We start from the raw sequence: 27,449 nt of genomic DNA, 5'->3' as shown, positions 1-27,449 counted from the left end.
CCACTTCCCCTAGGAACTCTTTAGAAACACAAAATCTCAGCCCCGACCGGGTAGCTCAGTGGGTTAGAGCATCACCCGATACGCCAAGATTGTGGGTTCTATCCTGGGCAGGGCATATACAAGAATCCACTAATGAGTGCATAAATAAAGACGGAACAATAAATTGATGTTTCTCTTTCTCTCTCTAAAAAACCAATCAATAAATTTTTTAAACGTAAATTCCCCGGCCTCACCCCAAGCCCTACTAAGTCGGAAATTCTGGGGGTGGGGCCCAGCAATCTATTTTGACAAGTCGTCCAGGTGGTTCCGGTGCACACTCAGGTGTGAGAATCACTGTTGAATTTGTCTCTGACCGAGATGTTAGAAGGGAACCTGTGAAAGGGCTTCTTCAGGGACGGTGGCAGGAATTTTGATAGATGGTGGCGGAGGGTGTGAGAACGAAGGGGCCCCATGAAAGGCCTGACAGCGAGCAAGCACGTACTTGTATGAAAAAGGAAGGAACGTCCATAGCGCCGATAAGAAGCACCTGGGGAGTGGAAATGAGCTCTGTTTGTGTTTCACGTTCTTGGATGAAGTGATTAGAATTAGAGTTTATATCTGCCTCAGTATAAGCGAAGAAGTCAGTTACATAAGGCAGTGAAATACTTCAGGGTTAAAGTAGAATTCTTTATTTCACAGTCGTTGTAGAAGTTGGCATTTAGCTGGGATCAAAGAGGGATTATTCTCTTTCTGTGAATTAAAAAACCTGAATAGTCAGTATATTGATGTGGTGGTGGTTAACATGAGCTTGTACCTTAGTCAGAACTCATACTGTGCCCTTAAAATGGGTGCGTGTGTGTAAATGAAACTGATTTAAAGATGGGAATGTGTTCTTGTGGCAGGTGATGAGTCCCATCCCCGGAGGTATGTGAGCAGAGGCCCAGTAACCGCTTGTCAGAGACGTAGCGGACTTCACACATGGAGGCAACACCACACTCCACACGCGAACACTCCTGCTACCCAGGGGGCGCATGAGTCCCAGTTTCGGTTGTGTCAGAAGGCTCTTAATATATTTGATCGGAAACGTATTAATTTGGCATGATTTGAAAACATATTAAGTTGTATAAGGGTAGAACACAGGACGGTAAACTCATTCTTATTGCATATGAAGAGTATTGATAGATTGCATGGTGGATCAAACCATGTTGTATTCTTATTTCTAAAACATAATAATTTGTATTTATTAGATCAGGGGTGTTTTACTCCCAAGTCAAATGTGCCTGTTTTAAACTGAACTTTCAAAGAGATAAGTTAGGGAGATAAAAAAGGCTTTGTTGGTTTCTTTTTTTCTCATCAAACCCATATGCCATGTAAATGCTTATTTGGATTTCTTTTCTCCTGGAAAACAGATTCATTTGGAGAATGTTTGTATGTCTGAATGAATTTTAGTGCGAGATGCTTTTTTTCTGTAGAGGTGCCACCCTTTTATTACCTAATAATTAAGGCACTCTCTTTTTCTCGTACAAGTGAATTTGTCTTTTTGACATGGTTTATCAGATGCTATTAATGAACCGCTATTAAGACGGCGAGGCTGCAGTACCCAGGGCCCTGATTACAGGAATTAAAATAGTGTGTACTGGCCCTCCGCTGCGCCCCAGCAGGAATGCCCCCTCATAATTCCTTTGCATCCAGTCTCAGCAGGAGAAGATTGACAGCATTGAAGACCATGTCAACACTGCCGCTGTGAATGTTGAGGAGGGAACCAAAAACTTGGGGAAGGTAAGACTCTGCTCCTGCTGACAAATCAATGTTCCTCTGGCTCCCAGGAATTTGTAGTATTAACCCAATTGATCTGCTCTCTTTAATCTTAAGGGAACCAGCAATTAAGGAAATAAGGAAAAAATGACACATAGGTAGTGCAAGAAATCAATGGCTGTAGTAATATTCTACTCCCAGATTCATTCTGTTAGGGGAGACAGTTTTTCAAAGAGGGAGTAAACGGCAGCCCCACTAATAAGGCATTTGGTGCTAGGTGGGCGCATCTGCAGAGGCTCAAGGGGGAGGAGCGGAGAGGCTTGCCTGGGTCCAGTAGGGGTGAGAATCTAAGGACATGACAGCATGTGGACGGTGGGCCCCTCTTTTTCCCATAGATTATTGCTTTTAACCCCAGGTACAGAGCATGGAATAATCTGCCTGCAGCATAAAAGCTTTGGGGGCATCTGTGACTGCTGAAACTGTTTAAATAAGCCAGCTAGGTAGTTACTTGGTTTTGGGGTTTTGGGGTTTTTTTTTGCAAGCAAAATCAATCTGTAGCAGTCCACTCTTTGCAGCGCATTGCTCGAAATTCTGCGATCTGGAGCAATGGTGGTAGTACCTGTGGAACACGTTCTCGGCCTCCTTCCCCCAGTGCAGTGTCGAAGGTTAATTATGTACCAAGAGTTAAAGAGGCATTGCCAGGAGTAATGAGAGGAAAATGCACATCACCACAGGCAGATATTCTCAACTCAATTTCTAAATTGAATTTTTTTTTTACAGGCTGCAAAATACAAGCTGGCAGCTCTGCCTGTGGCAGGTGCACTCATCGGAGGAGTGGTGGGGGGTCCGATTGGCCTCCTTGCAGGCATCAAAATGTTGGGGGTTGCAGCTGCACTTGGTGGTGGAGTGTTGGGCTTCACAGGTGGAAAATTGATACAAAGAAGGAAACAGAAAATGATGGAGAAGCTCACTTCCAGCTGTCCAAATCTTCCCAGCCAAACTGACAAAAAGTGCAGTTAAAGACCAAACTTCAGTCGTACTGGCGCCAACATGTCTATCCTGATGGGCCTTGGCTGCTGTGGGACATTGGTGTTTGGAACCTGGTTATGTCGAGATAGTGGCTGTAGATGCTCAAGCAGCGTTGAACTGTGATAAATGGCTCTATTTTTTTGTTTGCCGGGATGTTAATGGAGTGGACGAGTCTGGGCCGAGGGTGGATAATGCTTGTCAGGTAAAGTATAAAGACTGCTAGGGAGCAGATTTTCTGCCCGGAAATGTGAAAACCAAACCCGTAACTTTGATGAGCACATGCAGTGCATGGACGCATTGGGTCGCGGAAGAGTAGTCTCTTCCATACCCCTGATTTGGAGACCCTGCGGCTAAGCATATTACAAATATGCTTTTTATCTCCCGAATGTAGGAGATTATGTAGGCCCATCAGCAAAGAAAAGAATGGGAGTCGATGAGCCTTTCTTATCAAATGAAGAAATCAGGCCTGGCAGGGGTGAGGGTGAAGCGCACGGCAGAGGCCGTTTGGTGAACCCTGACACAGCTTGGTCCAACCACATTTTCTGCTGAAGGAAACTAATAGTAAAAGAAAATGCAAAGCAAGGCCAACTTCTCTATCCAATATTTTCATCTGTGACCCTGGCTCCTTCTCTGAACTCTGCCCTCCGCCTCTCATTAAAGACAGAAGCTCAAGCGTAGGGGACAGTGGTATTAGCCAGTCACTCAGCTGGCTCTGCTGGCTTGTCTCTTCACCCGAAAGACCTAGTGCCCTCTGCCCTCCTTCCCTCGTACTTTCCAAAGTTCTTTCACTTATAGGGTGAATTCTACCTATGTATAATGAGGGCTTTTTTCATAGCTTGCCTTTTTTTTTATTGTTTCTCATCCTTCCCTATAATTTCTAGGTAAGAGAGGGATGGAGAAAAAGAGAGATCTCCAAATAGCCAACATTGTTAGAGTTTGAGCTAAAAACTAAGCAGGCAGGAAATATGCCAGATCGTTTCTTGGGACATCCCCCAAGTTCAAGAGGCTGCTGTACCTGCCACACAGGGCGTCTCTGACCCCAGCAAAGCTAAGCGCTAGCCTTCTACCTCACCTCCCTCACCACCATCCTTTACCACAGGCTTTGCTCTCTCCTAAGCCTTCCTTCACTTTCCCCAGCTGCCATTTCTTCCTAAGGATGGCACTCATGTCTCCCTTTCCTCACATTCAGGGCGATGATGGACCGAGCCTGGGGCCAACACTCAGTCCCCGCCGGTGGATCTGCGGTGCTAATCCCAACACTTGACATTGAGAGCGAGCATGGCCCAGCCCAACCCAGTGTCTGTATCAAATGGCAAAGAGGTTTTAAAGTTAGAAAGAGAGAATTTAAGATTACAGGCAGCCTCATCCTACACCCCCAACCCCGAGATAGGAAAGAACCACCTTTTGCCTTACTCCACTCAACTGTGAGGGCTGGGGAGTGGGGGCCAGCGCCGCGCACGCCGGGCCCTTTCTCTGCTCGGGCGCCGGTCGTTGGGCAGCCAGATGCTTTGTGATTTCTCTCTAGCTGAGCTTCCTCTTCCTAACTGTTATTGATGGCTACTGTATTTTCATTTCTAATCCAGAGAGACCTTTCTCCTTCATACTTTTTGACTCTCACCAGTTCTCGTCCTTAAATACCATATTTTGCCATGCATAACACACTCACGTTTTGTGTGCATTATACGTGGGATTGTTATACCCATTATTATGCCCATGGTATGTAATCATTACACCCATGTATAATGTGCATCCTTATTTTTCCCTCAAAAATTTGGGCAAAAAGATACACATTATGCACAGCAAAATGCGGTAACTAGAAAATTTCCAGTACTGTATTGCTACCTGCTGACATGTGTCTTTTATGTAAGACCAAGAAGGAAGTGCTCTGAGTGAGTGTCAGATTCTGATCCGGTATTGGATATTGACTGATACCTGTAAGGTCAGCATGATTACTTTTGAACTCTACCTTTTTTTACTTAATGGTCCGTGCTGTCCCTTTCACACAGGGTGTTCCAACCAGAGTGGGGATTAGAATCATGCGGGTGTGTATTTAAAACAAGAGTCTCAAACTTCAGTCCCACAGGTGATTCCAGTAATGGTCGATCTGGCCTGGCCGGCTACGGTTTTAAATGTAAGACATGGCTACACCAAGATTCAGCTGTGGCACTGCAGGCTGTGACCTCCAGTTTTCTTCCCGTCAGCGTTGCCCAGTCCGCATCACTGCACATCATTCCCATTCTCCCGGCCCCAAATTGCCTACGCTTTTCGCCCAGGGTCCTAACACAGCCAGGGACTCGTTACACTGTCAGGCTGGTTGTGCGTCGTGACCTGCAGGAGAGAGGAGGCTGCAGCTGCAGCTCATTTTTACCGAGTGTGAGACACCCCTGTACGTGCCCATAAAGGCCCGGAAGGTTACTGCTCACTGGGGTTCGGAGGTTGCCCTGGCAGCCTTCAAGACTGGGCGAGTCACAAGCCTTTCACAAAGTCTTATTTTAAATGATTTTGAAATGGTATCTAATCTTCCCATAATAGATCCTAATAGCCAACTTTTGGTAGAAACATCTAGAAGCGTTTAATCAACTATGAATGATATACCTATAAACTATAGTGTGTATCAGTTATTATAACACAGAAACTGATCACAAAATGGAATTTAATGCCCAACAGTATCAGAGCAAATTCATCTGTTATTCAGGTCTTAGTTTTACTCCAACAAGTTAAAACATAAGGAACACTTTGCTTAAGTTCTTCAAATTTAGAGAGGCTTATTGATAGAGGCAAATTTAGAGAGGCATTGCCCTTGGATAAGGGCAATGCTCCTGAAGGCATTTTTGATGTAATAATCTGTAGGGCGGAGACTGAAACTTTTTATTGTAACCCTGCCCCCCACGGTAAACAATGCCCTTATATCGAACTCAGCATGTGTACAGTCAGTGGGACAACTCTTACCATTAAGTGCGGTGCATTCTGATGTTTTTGTCATTTTAGTTTGTGCAATAACGCTTGTTGCAACCTACTCAAGTGATTTCATAATCTGTCAGTAGGGCGAGACCCTTAGTTTGGGGGAAAAGAAACCCCACCACTGCTACAGGGGAACTGCTGGTCATCGAATAGCTTCTGTTTGCCAGGCCCTTCCCTAGGCATTAACAGGTAGGGAAACTGAGTCTCCGAGAAGTTCAATAATTTGCAGAGGTTTGTTCAAGTACAAATGGGTGAAGCTAGGAGGTTAACTAGGTCTATTGAACTACAAAAACTATTTGCTTCTTACTGTGCCACTTCTGTATGTGAAATTGAAGTGGGCCCTTTATTCTGCTCCATCCAAACACCCATATATTCTGTAAGCCAGGATTACTTTGAAGTTACATGTGCCATTCATTTGCACTTAAATAAAATGTTTTTTCCTCAGAGCAGCCCCAAAGTATTTAACATTGGCCAAGGCAGAAGTATGCGGTGCTGAGTTTCATCCCTAGACCATAAAATTAAAAGTGTTTCTAGTCCACACACACATCCTACAGATTTCCTTATGTTCTGGGCTATAAACATCACTTAAGCAATGATTTTTATATCTAATTAAAAATTAAAGTTATTAAGACAAATCTACCATAACTTACAGAATCAAATGATCGTTATGCTTTAAAATGGTGCTCTTAGGAATCTGTGCTCTCACTGTGGCGATGCTAGTATTAGAATGCTTTGAAAATTTTCTTTTAGAATTGCCTCCAAAGACATTGTGCAGATCGGTTACAGAAGGCTATCTCAGTGTTTTCTGGTCCCAGACTGTGCTCCCTGGTCCTTGTGACCTCTCCTCTCTCCCTTCCTCAGCTTTGCTCCTATTCTGCTGGCTTGGCTCTCCTACCCACCTCTGCCCCAGCCACTGACTAAGGGGGCCCAGAGGCCGGCTGTGCTGGCTGGAGTTGCTGGAGCAAGAGCGTGTAGACTGCAGCGAAGCTGTGCTGGAGGGGGGACCACTGCGAGTCCAAACCCTTCCTCTGGGGTCAGTCTGCCCGCCCATAAGTGCTGTGAGTAGTTTGCACACAGGTCAGACCTGAGTACTGGTCACAGCAGTCACGAGAGGTTGAGGAAATCTGAGAAATGTATGTATAACGTGCAGCATTTTTCTCCAGTGAAGGTACAGAAACCAAACCACGGCATACTTTTTAAAATAGGTCTTTCCCCTTCGCCTTTCACTGCTGCCATGTGAAATCTTTGAGAGGAAGGATGAGGAGAAGCCGGGGGAAGGTCCTCCTGTGAAATGGAGCGTTTTCTTGTCTGTAATAAAGTGCAATGTGACTGTGGCTCTCGGGTGCTTACGAATGTCGGACAATGACCGTTAAGTCGTCGCAGGCCTGCGGAGAGGCAGGGGGCTTCCCTGCTAGCCTACCCCAATGTGAGCAGCTCAGGCTCTGTCTGTGCTTTCATTAAAACTTTACTTGGTTTCTAACAGGTGGTTCTCACCGTTTATATTCATTAATTCGACATCATTTTACAGGGAAACTTCTGGGGTGTAGTACACAATCAATGGTAAATGACCCTGACGTTGCCATCGTACATCACTGCCCTCAGAGAAGTGGGGTCCACCACTGCGTGTGCCCACAAAGGCCTGGGACACGAGAAGTGCGTCTGCCCAACAGTAACAAAAATAAATGGGGAGAAGAGTGTAAAAGATGTCCAAGGCAGACGATTTGGCCCAGTTCAAAGCTGGTTAGCACAAAAGCTGGAATTAAAACCACAGTCTAAGAAAAAAACATCTTCAGTGTGAGTAAACTGAGCTTTCGTGGCACCCCGTCTGTCCAGTTGCCTGCGGGGGCTGGTGCCCTTCAGGCCAGTGTCCCCACTCGGATCAGGCAGTGGCTGCTGCAGAGGGGGGGTTGGAGGGGGGACCGGGGATCAGAGTTCCGGTCTGGGCTCGGTCTCCTGTAGTAAGCGTTTTCTCGGGGTGGCTGCCTGCTCCCATTCTGGCTGGAGATTCCCCAGCCACCAATTTCAGAAGCCACCCGCCTCTCACTGGGTCCCATCAATTCTACTCTGAATGTTGGCTGCCATCCATCACGCTAGGAAAAGACTCAGCCTTGGGCCCCTCCCTCATTTTCCCCAGCTTTCAGCCATTCCTCATCACTACCACAAGAATGAGAACCAGGTCTGGCTTTCACTTTGCCCCTGAAATCTTTTCAGCGGCTTCCACTGAATACCTGACAAAGTTCAAGTCCCTCAGGTTGGCATTTGCAGCCTTCCAAATTCTGGCCCCAGCTTTATCTCTGAGACTCGCTACTCCGCATCTGGTAATGCCACTGAAAACCAGACATTCCACGGGAAGGATTTTAAGGTGGTAAAAGTGTGATTCTCTGGAGTAAAGGTACAGACTGGTAACATGCTATGTTTACATTTTCCCGGACTAAAATAACTTTTGTAATGGTACGTTTCACAAAAGAAAGCCAGCTGAGATTTGTTTGAGCCCATAAACAAGCCTAAACGTTGTTTCCTAAGGAAGAGGAACCTTTTGTTCCCCACAAAAGAAATTACATCCAGTTTCTGAGCTTCCAGAACAACGTCGGTCCTGTCATCTGTGCATCTGACAGCCAAGCACGGACGGCTCTGCAGCCACATAGATGCCCAGCCTTGGACCGGCCGTTGTCCAGCCCCTGTGAGAAACCAGACGGGTACGTATGTGACAGAAACAGTCAAGTGCACCTGTTATTCATACGTTTCTCAAGTACTTGAGATTTTCTGTACTAAAGCTAATGACTAAGAAGATGTTTACCTGGGTTCCATTAATTGAACCTCTAAAGACATTTTCCATTTTATTGTTAAACCCTTGGTGTTAGTGAGGGTCAGCACAGGAAAAGGCCCAACGGTGAGAGTTCCTATAAACTCTGTGAAGCTTACTGAATGCGTTTGCTTTGCTGCTGAGCAGTGCTTGTAAGGAGACATGCAATAAATGCACTCATTCTACGACACGCAACTGAATGCTTTTTGTGTGTATTGGATGCCAGGGCCACGCATAGGAAAATATCAGACCCATAGAATCCACCCTTGTAAGCAATTCAGCCTCATGAATTCAGATGCCTGAAGCAAGTCAGTCACAATCAAACCTGGTAAGTGCCCTAAAAGAGGAGAGAACAAAGTAATACGAGAGCACACAGGATAGAGTGACTAGCTCTGCCTGGAGAAGCAGGGCAAGGCTTTGTGGCAGGTGGCGCTTGGGCAGTACCCCAGCGAAGACCAGGCCTGGCTGAAGACGGGGGTGCAGGCTGTCAGGAGGCAGAGGGGTTACGTGTCCAGTGAGTTCAAAGCATGAAAGATGATAGTGTGATTAGAGAAAAATCCGGGACGTGAGCGTGAGTGATGCAGCCCGGTCAGATGGGATTGCAGACTAGGGTGGTTGTATATGCTTTTTAATTTAATTCTTTGGTTAAAGGAGCTAATGTATTGCATTTGTTATAAAACTGTTATTACCCTCTTGAATTCTTCCTATGCTTTCATTGCCAGGGAAGTTAGTAGTAACCTCACACGTACCTGGATTGTAGGTATACTTGGCGTATTTGCCTTCCTTTCCCACACGTGAGAAATGACTTGCGCTTTCTTGTCTGTCTGCCATGAAATCCTGTTTCATATGTAATGACTGCTCTCTTCCTGTCCTGCTATGTGTTCTGTAAATATTTCTTGCAAACCCACTGGGAAAATAATCATGGAAGTGACCTCCGTGTCCAAGGCCTTCATGGTCCAGTCTCCCATCTGTGCGTGACTAGCTGTCGACCATCGCAGTGTTTCCCAGCTTCCTTTGTGCACACTCCTTTCATCTGTGGGGGTGTGATTTCCTCAGCTGGGCTGTGGCGGGGACCACGTCATCTGCCTCTTGGAGTATTTCTCGGTGTGAAGTGCAGTGACGAGAAGAGGGGAAGCAACTACGCTCCTGCTGTGACTCCCAGGTGAGGTCACAGTGTGCGCGTTCTACGGTCTTTCAGGGCTATGCACTCAAATGGGGAGAGGCTTTCTAAGACATATCAAGCCTTTGCTAGGTACTCACTTTTGTATATTAACATAAGCGTAAAGGATACAGCAGAAGAAATCAGGAGAACGTCTTTAGGACACGGAAGTCATGCATTGCAAATTTCAGAATTCGGAGGTAAAGATATTTCTCTTTCTCCAGTTAGAAGGCATGACTTGGAAGAGAGAGGGTAGAGGAACTGAGTCATTGAAGAAGTAAATGATGGTGTGGGAAACGGTTTACCGCCTGTTCTGTACGATGGGGGTGGTCAGGACAGTAAGGATCCTAGAGGCATTTATAGCCTGAGTACAGCATTGAAACAGTAGCAGCAGGAATTAAATTGCTCCTGTTGGGAAAGCAGAGATTGGAACTGGACAAAGGCAGAGCTGCAGAGAGAGGCAATTGGCAGGATTTGAACCGAGGCCTCTAACACTCAGGTTTGTGAACTAATTCCAGTAAGTAGCTTCTCAGTGTTCGGCACTTACTCATTTTCCATGCATTAGTTCCCTTTCTTTCTTCTCCAGCTTTTATTGTTCATACAGTTGCTGCCTCTTATCTGGGCTGGGACTGGGGTCAACAACTCAGGGCTTCCTCAGCCTTCCCTTGCACCGCGCCCCCATGGCCGCCTTGCCTGTCTTACAGGGTCAAGGTGATTAAAAGAATTAATACATGTTAGGTGCCTAGAATGGAGGCTGGTTTATAGTAACTGTGTAAATATTAGTTGCTACTGTTATTATCGGACCATGTACCTACAAGAAGAGTGTCAGACTGACACCAAAACTGAGTAGAGACTAGATTTAAAAAAATGTCAAGAATTCTTAAAGTGACTTTTTAAAAAGGTGCAGTTATTAAGGTTTGGTAATGATGACAGATGCCTGGTAGAAAATAGATCTTTCTCATTTCTTTTAAGAATAATATTCAAACATGAAAATGTGTAACATCTGGTTAGGAGCAGGAAGCTCATCTATCACGGTTTGGTAAAGTTCTGGTTTATATCTGTTGTCCTGGTGATGTTATTACCAGTGCTCCCTCTCACTCTTAAATGGCCTGGCCTGGATGAAAAAATTATATTGTCACCCTAGTGGTGAGGGCAGTGACAATAAGTGTGAAGTTATAAAAGGACCCAGGCTTTAAAGGACTTTTTATTTGTAGGCTCGGATTAAAGCACTCCGGGGTTAGCGGGAACGTGTAGCTGTGATCGTTGAGTCCCATTGGTCATCTCTAAGGAACCAGGAAACAGCAAGGTGCCAGAACACTGAGCTTGGGCAAAAGTCTAAAGGGTGAAGTTGGGGCCAGAAGCCACAGACCAGGGAATCCACCTTCTAAGCCTAGAAAATTTCTGAAACGAACTACTAATGTTTCAAGTCATAAAGCCACCCTGGCTGGTGTGGCTCAGTGGTTGAGGGCCAGCCTATGAACCAAAGGGTTGCTGGTTCAATTCCCAGTCAGGGCACATGCTTGGGTTGGGAACCAGGTCCCCACTGAGGGGGCATGTGAGTGGCAACCACACATTGATGTTTCTCTGCCTCTCTTTCTCCCTCCCTTCTCCTATTAAAAAAAAATTTTTTTTAATCAGAAAGCCACGCTCATTATGAAGACATGGATAACTGAGAATCTTGAAGAACTAGTGAGTGGAATCGATTCTCCTTCCTGCACAGTGCGCAGCCCGGATGCCCTCCCCCCCCACCCCATGCCCCTCTGGGCAGTGGTTAGGGCGCCAAGCCTGCAGCCCAATGTGACCCCACCTGGGTGAGCTGACACGGGAGTGTGCACACAGCCTCCTCCTTGGCACCCACCCCAGTGAGTAAAACACGTGAGGAACCGCACTGATAGGTGAGCCTGGGTGGGATCTTTGCCCTGGGAGGCCCCGAGTCGACAGGCCCCGTTGGGCAGAGATACCCAACGACACGTTGCTGTAACAGTACTGACCCAGGGTGACTAATGACCGCTTCTATGACCACAGTCTCCTGGGAGGGGAGAAGGAGCCTGGTGTGTTTAAGGAAACAGAGCTGGCCCTTTCCACTCCTAGCCAGGACCACTTCCCGTAGGAAGGCTCACCTGACTGCCAAGGCCGTGCCCACCCCTCCGTGTCCCCGCGTAACTCACAGCAGAGCGGTGGGCTTTTCGAGTCACCTTTCTGCCCGGCTCTTTTGCTCCTTCACTCGACTTTGAGCCCTGTGATGGCAGGGGCAGTCTCTGGTTCGCTCCTTCATCCTCAGCCTGGCAGCAGGTCACTGGTGCTTGCCGGATGGTAAATGTTTTACAAGCCGTCCATCGTATTTTGTCAACTCACTAGGGTCTGTCATTCCCCACGGCTGAGCGACTAAGCCAGGGGTCAGGTCTGCCTCACAGAAAATGTAGTGTCCGCAGGGCTTTCCAGCACTGCAGGACTCTCATGTTGCCCACTTGAGTGCCGTTCTCATAGTGTGAGATTTTAATCTAAACTAAAACTCAGGACCCCGTAGCCATTTTAGGATGAAAGGTGACTAGACAGCAGGTAGTTGGGATTCACAGATGCGCCAGCAGAGTGCGTTCCATTACGGTGATGCTTTCTTGTCTTTACTCATTCGTTTATATCTTATGTAATTTTTTTCATCAGATTTATTGATCACTTATAGTACTCAATAAACATAGGAGGCTGCTGAGAATACAAATACAGAGTTCTGCTTTCGGGGCATCCACACGGAGATAAGGAAGAGGGATACATGTACTTCCAACTTTGTATTCTCCTGGGTATTCGAAAAACAAAGGGCTGTGGGCCACAGGGGTGGTCACTGTCCCAGGCACTGAGGATGGATAGGAGGTGTTGACTAGGCAGGTTACAGGAGAAGAGAGGGAAAGGGCACTTTAGGGAGCAACTCGTGGGCTGCCCTGTTGCCCTCCTAGTGACTGGAAACCCAGTTGCCCAGGGGCAGGCCGGCCTCCCCAGGAAGTGCTGCAAAAGGGAGCTCTGGCACCTCCACCGAAGGCCGGGTTCGAGAGATCCGCACACGGGTTCGTACAGCTTCCCATTCTGACTCGGTCAAATCATCTAAACACTTCCAACTGGAAAAGCTTGTGACTCCGGTTTATCTGTACCCAGAGTAAAATGTTGACCGCGTGATATTTATTTATGACAAATTGAATTAGTAAAGTCTCAAATATAGAAATATTTTTATAAATATAGTTTTATTACTTAGGAGTACATACAAAAATTCAAACACAGCTAAAAAGAAAAAGAAACAGTTGCCGAGCAGAGGTGCTACCCAAACTGTTTTAATGAACACACAGACAGTTACAATCAGCACAAAACACTTTCAAGTCCTGGAACAGCACACTGTCCTCAGCATCTTTAAGTATCGGGCTTAAAAACTGATTTTTGTTTTGTTCTTTACACCATTTAAATCTTTTCCCTAAGTATAGAGTATTAACATTTAAATTTGGTTCATGAGATTTTGTTAGAAAAATAGGTAAAACCTTTTACTATAATTATTTTGAAAACTGAAATAGTTTGTCCATATACAGTCTTGTTGCCTTACACCCTCCGTGATTTCTCAAAAACTCCCAACAGTTCGTAACAGAAAAAGCACTTGTAACCCCCAGCAGCTCTCTGGAACACTGACATTTCCGCCCAAGAGCCCTGGAACTATCGAAGGCGGCAAGATTTTTCTTCACTTCTCGTCTTCATGGTTTCGTCACTTTATTTTTGATCACACTATGTCTCCTCGTCAGGGGGAAAAAAACTGGTTATTTTGCTTTTCTTAATTGTTAATCTATTACACTCCTTTATCCTTTTTTTTTTATGCTTTCTTGGCAACTTTAGCATTTTCTCCAAGTTTAAGTTGATGCTGAGCTTTAACATTTCAAGCAGTTATATATATATATATTTCACTTTCCTGTTGCTGGCCTGTCATGCGCTTTCCCTTCTTTTGCATCTGACTTTTGACAACTTCACCAGAGAGCTGAGATACTTTAGAGAGATGCCTGATCTCCAAATGTTCAGAATTCCATCTACGAAAAGTTCTCATCCTTTTATGATCCCCTCACTACTGGAACGAGTTCTGAAAAACCAGCAAAGGGCCTGCTCCCGCTTTGGGTTTGCACTCCACGGGGTGCTGCAGTCTAGTCTTTCATCCCTGTCTTCACAGTGAGGAAGGAGCCTGCGGCCCAAGGCGGACGACCAAAGACTTCCACCTGCAATACTCCCAGATTCATGGTTCAGGGGGGAAGAAGTCCACATTGTGAGTTCTAGACTTCTGGAAGTCTTCGCACACCCGGCTGGTGACAAATCCCTATAAAATCTGTATCTTTCCATCTCTTGTATCTGTCCCTCTCCACCTCTGCTGTCTCTTAGTTTTGGCCGTTACTTCTCCTCTGCTGGGCTCATCTTATACCCAGACCCGCTGCCATAGTATTCTTAAAAATAGGAACAGAGTTCCCTGCTTAAAATCTGTTGGTGGATCTCCCCTGCCTGGAAGGCACAGCACAAACCCTTCAGCTTGGTGTACAAGGCCCTCAGAAGCGGCTCACTTCCCTCCCCTCCCCACTCGCCACACTCCACAGGAACTTATTTTCTGTGATGCATTTTGCTGTTTTACACTTAAGGTTGTAAATGAATTTTTAGAAAATTGTTACAAAGCCCTGATGGGTGCCAAGTCCCCAGGGACACGGAAGTGACCGAAGGCCATTTTGCATCCCATTCACTCGGTAAACGTTGTGATGGTGACCAAGTGTCTAGAAATGCTAGGTACTGGACACAGGGACACAAAGTTCAGTGTCCTTGTCCTTGGTGGCTTCGGTCTAGAGGAGACTGTGGTCGTGGCATGAAGTCCTGATAGGCAGGTGTGCTACATGATGCAGCTGTAAGTCCACTCACTCTCTGAACGGCCACTCCGTCAGCCAGTGGAGACCAGGCGCTCTGCAACCTGACACCTGAGTGTTGTCTTGTTAGTTTTAAAAGACAATTATAGGATTACAAAAACACAAGTTAATTGCACGGGCTACTTACGGTTGTGTATGCTAGCTTGGTGAGTGCTTGTGAATTTTCGTTCTGACCGCTGCAGATTTTACTCACGCTCTGAGCTGAAGGCTACATCTCTGATTTCAAAGTTATTGATGAAAAGCAATGAAGGTCCAACCTTTAGGAAACTCTGTCCTGCTTTTCTGGTTAATCGGGTAAAAGATACTAAACATGCCCTTATCGCCTTATTAATAACACTTATTATTCTGAATGAAGTGATGGATAAATCATGCATAACTAAGATTTCTAGGCTGATTTTTAAAAATAACAATCATTAAGTATCCATTATAAATATTTACTTTATTTTGAAAGAATCGAAAGATGTTAACATATATTACATACTACATATAATGGCACATGTCAGCCTCTTAAGCTTAAAAATAATCTTTCCCCAAACTGGGATTGACTTAAATTCCAAATATAAAACAACTCTTGGCCTATAGCACCGACCCAGGCCCAGAGGAAAGCCGGTTTTGAGCCTGTCCGTCCTCTGGCACGGGGCTTCCTGATATGAAGCGGAGGGTCCTCTCCCTCTGGTTTGTTCCCTGGCAGCACTGAGGCCTGGCCCAGGCACCCCCAGGACCGGACACGCAGGCCCGGGACCTCGGAGAATGGAGGGGGGCAGGGTCCTCTGACAGTTTCACAACGGACAAAAGTCTGCGCCCACTGTCTCTGATCTACAGAACTAGAACGCCCACAAGACAGGAGGAGGTCAGGATGACTGAAGTACAATTCGTGTGCAGGTTCTTCTCTTTGGAAAAAGTGCCAAGATAGGAGGAGCCTTAGAAGTCATACAGTTCAGTACTGGTGACCTGCTCCACTAGCATTTTCCTTTCCGAGTTTCAGGTATAATTCAGAGTTTTAAATACCATCCATATGCCGCTTTGTTAGACACACACACAGAAATTCGATAACACCTTTCAATTTCTTAATTCATAAGGAGAATTCCTGCCCAATGTCCTGGCTTGTGGCTCTCCTCCTCTTCATAGTACATTCAAGTTCCACACGAAGCATCTAAAATACCCCCCTATGGAGTTTTCATAAGCAATATCCAACCAATCAGTAAAACACAGTACACAGGGTGAACGTCTTAATTTATTCCCCTCCCAAGAATCCAGAGTATGTACCCCCTTAGCTTTGAGAAATGTGATAAGGAAAATACCGACAGAAACGATCGTACGTAAAGAGGAAAGAAGAACACAGCGCACACAGAAAGCGCCCCTAGGCCCCGCCCCCTAACCTGGTTGTGCACGTCACGGTGCTTCCGCAATGCCTCCGCTCACTGGACTTCTGAAACTTTCACGGGACAGATTTAAAGCACACAGGCCTCTGATTTTTGTTTTTGTTTTTGAACCCTAAAAGATTTTTAAAAAGAGACTATTTTAAGTGACACTGCATTCTGAGTCGGGGGAGGAAAAAAATTTAAAACCCAAAACTTCTTTCAGTTTATTCAAAATAAAAATACACATAGAGTTATGAAAATATAGGTTTACTATTTCCACCATGTAAGTTGATGCTGCTGTCAGAAAGGCCTTCACATTGTTTTCAAGTGTTTAAAGCTCGTCGCGGTCTCTCAGTAGAGTGTACCTATACTCGCTGGGGGCCAGTTTCTGGAAGGAGCTCTCAGGGGGACTGCTTGCTACATCCTGGACTTCCTACAAGAGAGAGAACAGAACGTTTTTATAACGATATATTTTGCGGCGTTCTAAGGCTTCACTAAGAGTGTGAGATGAATGGCAGCTGCTCTACAGGTGCTGTGTGCTGAGCGAGACAAGGGTCCCGTTTGGAATCCTGCTGTCCCCATTCCCTGTGCCTGTACTCCGACCTCCCAGTGCAGGGCCGCCGCAGGGCCGTGAACTATGGATCTGTTGGCAGTTCCTGGGATGCAGTGGAAGGAAACAAAATACCTGACCCCTGGGCGCTCTCCTAGAATATTCTTTAGAGGCAGCCAACTACTAAGTCCTGAGTCCTCAGTATGTTGATTTAAGCCCTTCCCTCTACTCCAAATGACTGCTAAGAGAATTAAAGGCACCTATTCTGTAGCTAGAATTACACTTACTTGGATGCCAGAAATAATCACAACTAAATTGACACAAGGAGGAAAACAAGCACTCCAACGCCGCGAGGAGTTAATTTCTGCATTATTCCACGTGCAGACACAAATACACAGGGGACATAAGACAGACTTCTAAGAATTTCTAAGGAAAGGCAGTGTAGTCTACCCTTTCTCTCCACACTGTAAGCTCTTCAGCAGTAAACCTGGTGCCACTGTTTTAATGTCCGCTGAAATCAAGGTAGGCACACGGCACACGCACTTCGCCCTACACCCAACACGGCTTCCCCACGGCAACAGTAAGCAGGGCGCCTACAGCCTTCCCACACAACGTGGCCGTGCTCCCCTCGTCTTCCCCAAGACATTTTTAGTTTGTTGTTGAAATATATGTTTGGTTTAATTTTGCTGAAATTATATTACTATTAAACAAACATTATTGCAATACTTGGTGCCACTAGTACACAAAGATTAATAAAATGCAAGGAGTTCGACTACCTTGTGTGTAAGCCGAAAACAAACCAGGATAACACAGTAACGACAGACTACACTTTCCTTATCTATCAAATACTGAGCAGTCCTAGTCTTCTGATGGAAAGGATCACCTCTGGGTCGTTACCAACAATTTGCTGCTTCTATAGTTGCTTAATTATCAAAGAAAAACCTGACCTCAGATTTCAAGGAAAAAGCATGTCATCAGATTCCAAAGGGGAACTCTTGACTCTCAACTTAATTTGACTCAAAGTAAAAAAAAATTAACTTAGTCTTTATTTTTATTTTATATGTGGAGGTTCTTTGGATTGAAGTTCTAGGCATGTGAAATAGAGTTTGGTATATCTTCCCACTTGGTATAGTGGGAGAGAGAAACTGATAATGAATCAAAATGCAAATTTAGGGTATTTAACAAAGCATGAACATAGAAATAGGAAAATCCTCAGGTTAAAAAAAAAGAAAAAATACATATTAAACACAAAATGTCAAGCATTCTAAATCTTAAATGGAAAAGCTGCGGTAAACCTTAAATTTTGAGCATTATGAATACTGTACTGGTGAGAGCTGTTAGGACAGTTTAGTCAGAAAACCAAGCTATTGCTTTCTTCACAGTGGGGTGAGTCTCCCAGCCTCAGGGGACGCGCGAACAACCAACAGGACCCACTGATCTCACTGAGGGCCGGCCCTACCTCCGTTTGACTGAAGCCAGCTTTAACTCTCTTACAGACACGTTCCTCAGCAGGCATGCTCAGACCAAAACACTATGTTGTAACATTCTTGCAACTATATGGAAGATCTAAAATTTCAAAAATTACTTTAAAAGGAACATGGTTTGTGTATTATCCAGAGTCTGCTGGAAGAAAGGAAAGCTCCCACTGAAGAACAAGTCCCACCTGTCCTGGGGCTGTGTCGGTTGGGTCAGGGCCGTGGTGGAACTCTCGGTGAAGTTTCCCAGAGTGTAAGTCAGACACGAACTGCTTGAGTTTTCCAGGAATTCTAAAACCAAAGTCAAATAAAAATTTAGCTTAAAATGGCTAAAATGAACTTACCTCTAGTTTACCAGCTTCACTTAATTTTTTATGTGAATAATCCCACCGCCCTACCATGACTCTTACAGGCCAGACGTCTGTTGACATTTCTATACGTTTGACTTATCTAGGTGCTCAGATTTGTGTTCTGATTCCTGCACGCACTGCACAGAAGTTTTTCTATGTTTGTTGTTTTCACAGGCGAATGAGAGTCTACCAAGGTGCTACCCTAACTCTTATTAACCATCCCTTCTTGTTGGGCATTTATATATTTTCCTTAAATTAACATTCCTAAAAACACTTTCTGCAAAACAGGGTCCAAGGGAAAAATAATATTAAGCACTTTAAACTATGCAGCTTTATAACCAGAGTCCTGCAAAAAATCCTAGAACAAAAACAGTAGCACTGCTTAGCCTCCACCAGCATTTGAGCCTGTGTCAACCACAGGATGTATGTGGCCTTAACCTGGAGCTTAGCACAAGTCTTTTGAGAGGCAGGGCCTTGAGAACATTCATGGTTAGTAGAGCCAGTTTTATCAGATCATCTAAGGCGGGGGGAGAGAGGGTGTAGCATTTTCTTTTTCTTTTTTCTTAAACAAGGGGAAATTTCATCACAACTTCTTTAACCACAGGGGCAGCTTCACAGGATAGCTTAACATTATGAAAAGCAAAAGCACGTCTCAAGGCCATGAAACTGGCTTCTTGTTTTGTTTCGTTTTTTTGATGTCTTCATATACCACTGAGGCATGCTCCTTAATGGTGAAAAAGCTTTCTTTGATGGCTTCAAACCATTCTGAAGAAAATAACATGAACCAGCACAACTCACTGTATACTGACAGCTCTCCACTAATTACTAATCAGAGTATGTAGGAAAATTTGCAGTTCAGAGAATGCATTGTAGCAAAACAGACCATTAAAAGCTAAGGGAACGGACACACGCAAGCATGCACATGCGCACGCACTGGAAGACCGGGCTGGAGCCAGTGTGTGCAGGTGAGGAGAATGGGTGTGTCTACGCTGTCCCGGTGTGAGTGTGGACGCGTGAGAGTACACCCGGGATGGAAGAAGATTGTGTCCGGGGCAGGGTCCCACCTTGCACCCTGAGTCGCCACGTACCCCCCGGAACTGGAGCAGGCAGGTTCGAGTATCATTACTTGTTTTCATTCATCTTTCCTAACGTGTGTATAGCTCACATTACAAAGTGCAGACAAACTGTATCTATAAAACATTAGTTAGTTTTTGCTGCTACTTGTCTGCTTGTTTATTCTTTGAAATCATGACAGTACCTTTGTCCTTTTTTTATTATTAAAATTTGCTTTGCTAATTTGATAAGTAAAAGACACCTGTATTTTTCCATTGGTTTAATTTATATTTCTGCTCATAGGAATTGTCTTTTGCTGAGATTGTAGTATTTTAGAAATTCACTATATATATTTCAATAGAAATCCTTTATTTTCAAATCTGTTACGAGAATTATAATGAGGGTCAATAAACACTTTAATTCCTTCAGTAGAATTGACTGAGTTTTAAAATCATTTTTTGGAGCAAAGAATAGCTGGCTGGTTTAACATTAGCAGTTTCTCTTTGTATCCTTTCCTGGGGTTCTGCAAGCGCCGTTTCTGCTGTTTCTTCCCTTCGATAACTCCCGCTGAGCTGTACCAACCAATCACTTCGTTGTGCACCCCTCCTGGCTCCCCACCAGCTCCGATGCAACAGCGAACAGCAGGTGCCAAATGCACAGTTTACAAATACAAATGACTGTCAGGTAGCCAGCCGTATTGACAGAACACCCCTGAAAGGTTCTCTGGTGCTGAAGAGATTGCACATGCACCAGAGATGGACACTGTGAGGAGATCAATTTAAATTTAATCTGACATCATCGACTGTCACCACAGTAAAACACTAAAATGTAACCATTCGGTTCCAAGATTGCAAATGGTCCACCACGTGTAAGATGTTAAAGCACCCGTTAGTTTGTTGCTTTATAAGGTCCAGAGGTGACCACAACCAATGCAGTGTGATCTGCTGCTGCTAGTCAAGAAATGATTTACAATTAAATCTTAAATGTAACAAATTCATAGAAACACTCAGAACACATTTTTCAGTAATTTGATCCCCGCCCCCTCCCCCGCCTGTGAATAGATGAGAAGAAAGAAAGAATTGTGAGCAAGAGGCAAACTCGAGGGAGATAGGTTTCTGAACTGATGTGGAGAAAGATTACAAAAGAGCTCTTACCTAGCTCGCAGCCTGAAACTAACCATTGTTAGTAAGTAACAACCCGTGAAGCAACAATAAATTGTCAAGAAAACAGACAACACGGTTATCTGCTGAAAAGGAAAATAAATGGACCCTGGCTCTAATAAGTCCAATTATATTTTCACACTTTAGGGTACCACTTTAGGGTACATTTATCTCATTAGAACAGGTAGGTGTTTCCCATCCTCCCGACACTTTGTTAGTTTACAATCTTTATTTTTAGGCAATGCAAAATTTCCACACAGTAAATGCACAAATGTTAAGTTTAATGTATCATTTAACAAACTTTTTAGGCTTACAGTTCTGACCTTTCACATATGCATATAAGCATCCTGTCACCACCCCCAGAAACAGGCCACAGAACAACCCCTCCAACCCTTTTTCGGTCAGACTCTCCACTCCCCCGCCCCCCGACTCCTGCCAAACACTGATCTGCTCTCGGTTCCCACAGTTTGCCTTTCCCAGAAAGTCCCGTACGTGGACTCATACAGTATGTAATCATGAGAATGGCCTCTTTTACTTAGCATCCTGCATTTCAGATTCATCCATTTTACTGCATGTATAAAAATGTTTGTTCCTTTATTTATTGCTGAAGAATATCCTACTGAGTGTATATATACAATTAGTTTACAATTAGTTTATCCATACGCCCACTGAAGAATAGCTGGGTTCTTTCAAGATTTTGGTAATTTTGAACAATGCTATTAGAAACACTTATGCGCAGGTTTATGTGTGAAAGCGGTTTATTTCTCCAGGAAAAACATTGGGTTATATGCGAGGTATATAAGTTTAACTTTTTCAGAAACTGCCAAATTATTTTCCAGTATGTAGCTTTCTGGTTTGTGGATTTATGGGTGATTTTTAACCTATACTTTGGTAGTTTAACTTTCAGAATTATCTTCAAAGAACATCATCAGTTGCTTTTCTTGCTTATTCATTAATATGCTGAATTACATTGATTGGTTTTTGAACGCTGAACCAGCCTTGCATGCCTGGGATAAAACCCACTTCATTGTGATATGTTATTCTTTTATTACATATTTCTGGATTCAATTTCCTAATGTTGTAAACTACTTTTAACGGAACTTATACAGTAATGTGGTATAAATTTATTTAATGTTTTACACTGTAAGAAACAGTTTTGGCCATTTAAATTACTTAACCTCTTTGAGCATATCAGCTTTCTAATATGTAAAATGAGAACATCTACATTATTTAACTTGTACTGTTTCTATACAGACTTCTATTTGAAGCCAGATACATGACTGCACGTAACCACAGCAGCCTCATCATCGCACCTACCACATATCAGACACTGTCCTAGGAGCTATAGACACACATTTATTTAATGGTCAGGTTACGATGACCCTATGAAGTAGGAACAAGACACTATTGTTCCTACTTTACAGATAAGGAAACTGAGGCATGGGGATGGTAAGAAATCACCCCGAGCGATGTAACTACCAGGTAACAGAACAGGATTCAGATCTAAGCAGTCTGAACCTAGGGCTGAGCACTTGAACACCAAGTCACACTGCCTGTACTGACCTCTTGGAGCTTAACTTCTTTATTGTAAAATTGGAAACAATACCTATTTATAAGCTTTGTATTAACTGAGTCCACATATAAGTGGTAAAGTAGGGCGGGGACAGTGCCTGGCTGTGTCAAGGTGTGTTTTGCTGGAAGGACCACATACGGTGAAATACACTGGTATGATTTGTGAAACATACAGTACTTATGAGCAGACACTCAATGTCAGTTGTATGTTTATGTCCTTGAGAATAAAAACGGTGCTTAATGACTCAGGCCACTGTATGGCCCAGTAGCTGAGAAGAAAGGCATTGAGAAAATCAAGACCACTGAGATGAGTCGGAGCAGTGGGGCACAACAGAGCAAATGGGCAGCCGGTAAGTATTTGGATATGTTACAGAGGTGCAGATGTATACACTGAAAGTAGTTAAACACTTATAATAAGCAGATTAAACTACAAGTAATCAAAACATTTATCTAATGCTGTCACAAAGCAGTTGGTATAGCAAGAGACAATAAAAACTAATAAAATTTGCCTTTTAAGAAGCTTTCTCAATATATCAATTTTTCCCCCACTGAAGGAAAGCCTCATTTGGGTAAAAAAGAGGGACCACTGGAGATAATGATGAACAAAACCAGATTCTCAGAGTTCAAACAGACCTTAATGGCGATCTCATTAAAATGTTTTTCTTCCGCCCTGGCTAGTGTAGCTCAGTGGACTGAGTGCGGGGGGCCTGCGAACTAAAGAACTGCGGTTCAATTCCCAGTCAGGGCACATGCCTGGATTGCAGGCCAGTTCCCATCAGGGGATGCACCAGAGGCAACCATACATTGATATTTCTCTCCACCTCTCTCCTTCTCTTCTCCTCTCTCTAAAAATAAGTAAATAAATCTTTTAAAAAATGTTTGCTTCATCTCCCTCCCAGTTTTTCAATATTCCACCCATTTCCTGGTTTGCTCCCTCCAAACTCAAGGAGGCGGGCTAACTTGTCATGGCAGATGGCCGAGTTGCTGAATTAGTGAGACACCGGCCCCCGGTCCTCATTTCGCACCGCCTCTCTCATCTCCTCCCGGTAACCACCCCACTCTCACCCTGCCACTCATGCAGCCGATCAGTGGCTGCCAACCTTTCCAAACTGTGTAGGTAAAAAAATTATGATCATAATTCTCAGTGATTTAATGATTCGCAATGAATTACTTAAAGCCCCAAACTGGGGGACTCACTGGCATCAGAGGGGCCTATCACATTTTCCAGGGAGTAAGCTGAAGCCTGTCCTGCTTGCTTTCCCCCCCTCTCAAGGGGACTCTGGGGCAGGCAGGGCAGCTCTCTAGGAACTCCTTGGTAAGGCAGAGGTGGCAGGGGGTTGGCTGGCCAGTTTTTTAGAAGGTAAGTTTCCCTTCAAAGCCCGTCAGCAGTTTTCACCACACCCTGTCATTTCTTCTCTCGGGGCTACAGCGCATGTCCCAGACCTGTCCCCAGGTGCTCACAGGTTCTGAAACCGCTCTCTATTCTTTTCCTATCTCTGCCTAGAACCTATTCCTTTATTTATTAAATATTTTATTTATTTTTAGAGAGGGGAAGGAGAGAAGCATCAGTGTGTGGTTGCCTCTCACTTGCCCCCTACTGGGGATGTGGCCTGCAACCCAGGCCTGTGCCCTGACCAGGAATTGAATCAGCGACCCTTCGATTCGAAGGCGGGTGGGCACTCAATCCATTCCAGCCACACCAGCCAGGGCTAGAATCAATTCCTTTATATATGGCAAGAAATCAATCAGTGCAAAACTATTAAAAAAGCAAATGATTCATAGATCTGTGATTTAGTTTCAGGTACTAGAAAGTACTGTCTCTTCAAACATTTTTCACATTCATCCTTACAGTGCTTTTTATGTACTCAATCTAAATGTACCCTTATGTACTCTAAATCTAATTACTTTGGGATCAAGTGTTACAAACTTGGGACTTCAGGGTTCAATATACTCGGACATGAAGCCTAGCCCTGCCACTGATTAGTTATATGGCCTCTGTTGAGTATGTTACCTCCCTAAGCCTCGGTTTCTCTGGAAAGGAAGAGGGGTAAAGAACACTCCTAGGACCCCCCACCGCCAATGCCTACGTCTGGCGTGGGAGGAGATCCCACCGCACATCTGCTTTCTCTCTCCTCTCTACAACCTTGCTTCCTCTGTATGACCCCAGAAATGCTGAGTTACTACGTAAAAGTAATAGTAATTACAGTAATTTGTGGAAACGGCTTATCACTTAAGCCTTAATTACTGTGCAGCACAATAACAATTATGCAAGCCATTAAATTTGTCAGATTCACTTTGCTGCATGTTTTATTTGATTTTTAACACTAATGTCTATTCACATAGGCTCAGTCTGTAGTTCACACAGCATGTGCCTTCTTACAAGTAAAAAAATATTAGTGGGAACAGTGCCTAGAAGGGGAAATCAGACACCTAAGGGAGAACTTAGAGGAGTAATTTGTTTTAAAGAACTTCAACCAGTCACTTCTCTTCTCTCTGTCCCTACTGATAGGATAATTACTTGCAGGATGGGAGAGGAGTATTTCCCTTTTTCAGATTTCTTTAGAGAATCTCACTGGCTCAGTTTCTTTTCACACCAGGACTCAAGTACAGTGCTGCCAGCTGATACGTGAGCTTTTCATGGTCAAGTGTCCACTTCCTGGTCCAGTGAACTACAGCTGGACAGTAGGGGGACTGGGTCGTGTCTTAAAAATACAACCACTTTTTAGTTCGGCTTCTCTTACAGACACCAAAGTGGAATCAGAAGTGACAGAGAGAGATCAGATCCTGGGGGAGGAGGAGGAAGAGGCCCCAGGAGGACACTGACGGAGGCCATGGTAAACGGTCCAGGACGGGATTGGCCGAGAAGGTGAGTGCCTCCAGAGCGCATGGAATTATGGGCCAGAAGATTCAAAATAAAAGAAGGGCTCTTGGGCTCTCTTCTCTCTCTTCCTCGAGGATGCTTGGATGATGGTGCTGTAGCTGCTTGCACTTCCCAATGGACAGTATTTTGGATGAGAAGAAAACTCTGGGCACAGTCTAGGATTGGGCTGGCCTGGCAGAGGGAGGCAGGGTTCCCCTTCTTTGGGTGCGCTAGAGGGGCCAAGCTCCGAGGCAGAAGCCTGCCATTCTTCCAAAACTGTGCAGCTTTTGTATCTTATATTGTTATAGTTTGTAAACTAACCCTATAGAAAGAAATAAGATAATTAAAAACAGGGGGAATGCTAGAACTCAGATGTTAAAGATTTTGGCCTTAATTGACAGGCTTAAGTGATTAAAGCTGTTAAGTGACTAGTGTATGTGGATAACCATTATTTCAAAAATGTGTAGCTTCTGAATAAAGACTCCTTTATCAGCAAACCTTTGCTTCCGGAATTTCGCCTAGAGAGTGGCAGCGGGAAGCAGGACCCCATTTGCTGTTTGGTAACAAAAGTGCTAAAGTGTTTCTAAATCTGACTTCAAAACTGGAGGAGGAAACTTAAGACAGCCAAGACGGAATTCCTCATGGGCTTCCCCTGATGTGAAACACAACACTCCTAGGAATAAAGGCCAAAGTCCAGCATATACGGGGTGGGGCAAAAGCAGGCTCACAGCTGTTCATATGGAAAATAATAATGAGTAAATAATAATGCAAGAGTTTGCGAAAACCCACTTTTGCCCCACCCTGTAGTTCCGTTACATCACCAATTAGTAAACCTAATCATTTAGTCAGCATCCTGTTGACTTCCACTCAACTTTGTAAGTAGGGCTATAAGTTTCCAGTGACAGGGAAGAGGTGTGTAAACAGCCCAGCATTTATCCACTACTAACAACGGGGAAACGTGCTGATAAAATTTCATGCAACGATCCCCCAATCAGGCAGCACCTCTGCCAGCACAGTCCCTCTGCCCGGAGGCTCCTGCAGTGAGCCCAGCCCCTGACACCACCCTCTCTCAACTACCTTGATCTCTTAGCTTGAGGCTGCAGCTTCAGGAAGCAAGCCAAGGAAGAAGTGAGAGGAGGAGGACACCCAACCAGCTAGGACCTGTCCATCTAGTCCAGTAATCAATGTTCACACACTTACTAAGGCGACTATATGAGTTCCGTTTTTACATAAATGCCGGGGGATGTTAGGGATATCTGGATCTTTAGGGTGGATTTCTGGGAAGTTACTCTCCCTTTTTATACCCAGCACAGTTCTGCCCCTGTAGTTATTCCCCACACCCCCACTCGCAGCACACGATCCTGTTCCCCTCTTTACAAAAGAATCAGAACAGAACCTCAGCAGTCTGGCTGCTGTCACTTACCACCAAACCCTCCACAACCCAAAGAAATGTTGTACCCTTCCTTTCCTCTCTGCTCACTAGTGAGAAAGGTTACTTCCTTTTCTCTGCTTCTCATTTCCTCTGTGCTCCTTCCGGCTTTGCTTTATCAACCAGCCCCCTTTCCCCGTCTCTTCAATAAGCCTCACTCCGTTTGACTCCCACAAGAATGTAACCATGTTAATTTCTTGTGCCCTAAGGGGGAAATGAAAAGAAAAGCTAAAGATTCGCTTCATCCTATGTGTCTCTTGTATTCCCTTATTTTTTCTTTCCCTTTAAAGGCTAGCTTCTTGCAAGAATTTTCACATCGAATCTTCATTTCCTCACCAGTCACTCTCCAATTCTTTGCAAGACAGTGGGTTTTTCTGTTTGTTCCTTTCCTCCTTTGGGGGGGAAGAAACCTACCAGCCGCTTCACCCTTTTCTCCTGGCTGAGCACTCCTCCCGCCCGAAGTGCTCCTCCCTCAATGACCCTATCACTCTTTGCTGGTTTTTCTCTCCCTTTTTTGATTCCGGTTTCTCCTTAGCCTGTTGCTCACGTCCCTCCTTCTGTTCTCCCTTTAAATGTTCGTCTCATTCAGGGCTCCACTCTCAGCCCTGTTGTGGGTCATCTCACCTGTTTCTGTCCTCATGTGTTCAGGGCCAGCCAGCCCTTATCTTCTCAACTCACTGTCAAATCTCAGTCCCACGTAAACTCCCCACTGCACTCTCCTTTGTAACCCACAGACACCTCGCATTGAATACATCAAGAAAAGGAACTCATTAGCCTCTTTCTTTTTAAGTTATTTTTATGTATTGAGAGAGAGAGAAACATCAATTTGTTGCTCCGCCCATCCACGCACTCATTAGCCGTCTCCTGCGGGGGATTAAACCCACAGCCTTGGCTTATTGGGATGATGCTCTGAATCAACTGAGCGACCCACCTGGCCAGCGCCTGGAACTCATTATCTTTACCACAAGGTGCTCCTCCTCTGAGCTCCAGAGCTCCGTGAAGGCAACACAACTCAATTAACTGTCTGTGTC

At 44.7% G+C, this 27,449-nt stretch overlaps 2 protein-coding genes across 3 annotated transcripts in view; one reads left to right on the top strand and one right to left on the bottom strand.

The window, feature by feature from the left end:
* Positions 1-7,541, top strand: part of STX17 (syntaxin 17) — a 57,860-nt gene extending 50,319 nt beyond the window's left edge. Inside the window, exons 7-8 of the mRNA XM_037140796.2 lie at positions 1,672-1,758; positions 2,515-7,541. Coding sequence (XP_036996691.2) covers positions 1,672-1,758; positions 2,515-2,754 — 327 coding nt within the window. The 3' untranslated portion in view covers positions 2,755-7,541. The remainder of the gene's footprint in view (positions 1-1,671; positions 1,759-2,514) is intronic.
* An 8,283-nt stretch (positions 7,542-15,824) lies between these two features.
* The window catches only part of ERP44 (endoplasmic reticulum protein 44), a 64,215-nt gene continuing 52,590 nt past the window's right edge, over positions 15,825-27,449 (bottom strand). For both annotated transcript variants that reach the window (XM_037140801.2, XM_037140802.2), the window contains 2 exons: positions 18,183-18,285; positions 15,825-16,402 (listed from right to left, as the gene is read on the bottom strand). In XM_037140801.2, coding sequence (XP_036996696.1) covers positions 16,301-16,402; positions 18,183-18,285 — 205 coding nt within the window. In that variant the 3' untranslated portion in view covers positions 15,825-16,300. The remainder of the gene's footprint in view (positions 16,403-18,182; positions 18,286-27,449) is intronic.

Source organism: Artibeus jamaicensis, unplaced genomic scaffold (assembly GCF_021234435.1).
Source record: "Artibeus jamaicensis isolate MK-2021 breed Jamaican fruit bat unplaced genomic scaffold, CSHL_Jam_final scaffold_1964, whole genome shotgun sequence".
Classification (NCBI taxonomy): domain Eukaryota; kingdom Metazoa; phylum Chordata; class Mammalia; order Chiroptera; family Phyllostomidae; genus Artibeus; species Artibeus jamaicensis.
The sequence above is the reverse complement of the archived record's forward strand: the minus strand, read 5'-3'. Positions and strand labels throughout refer to the sequence as shown.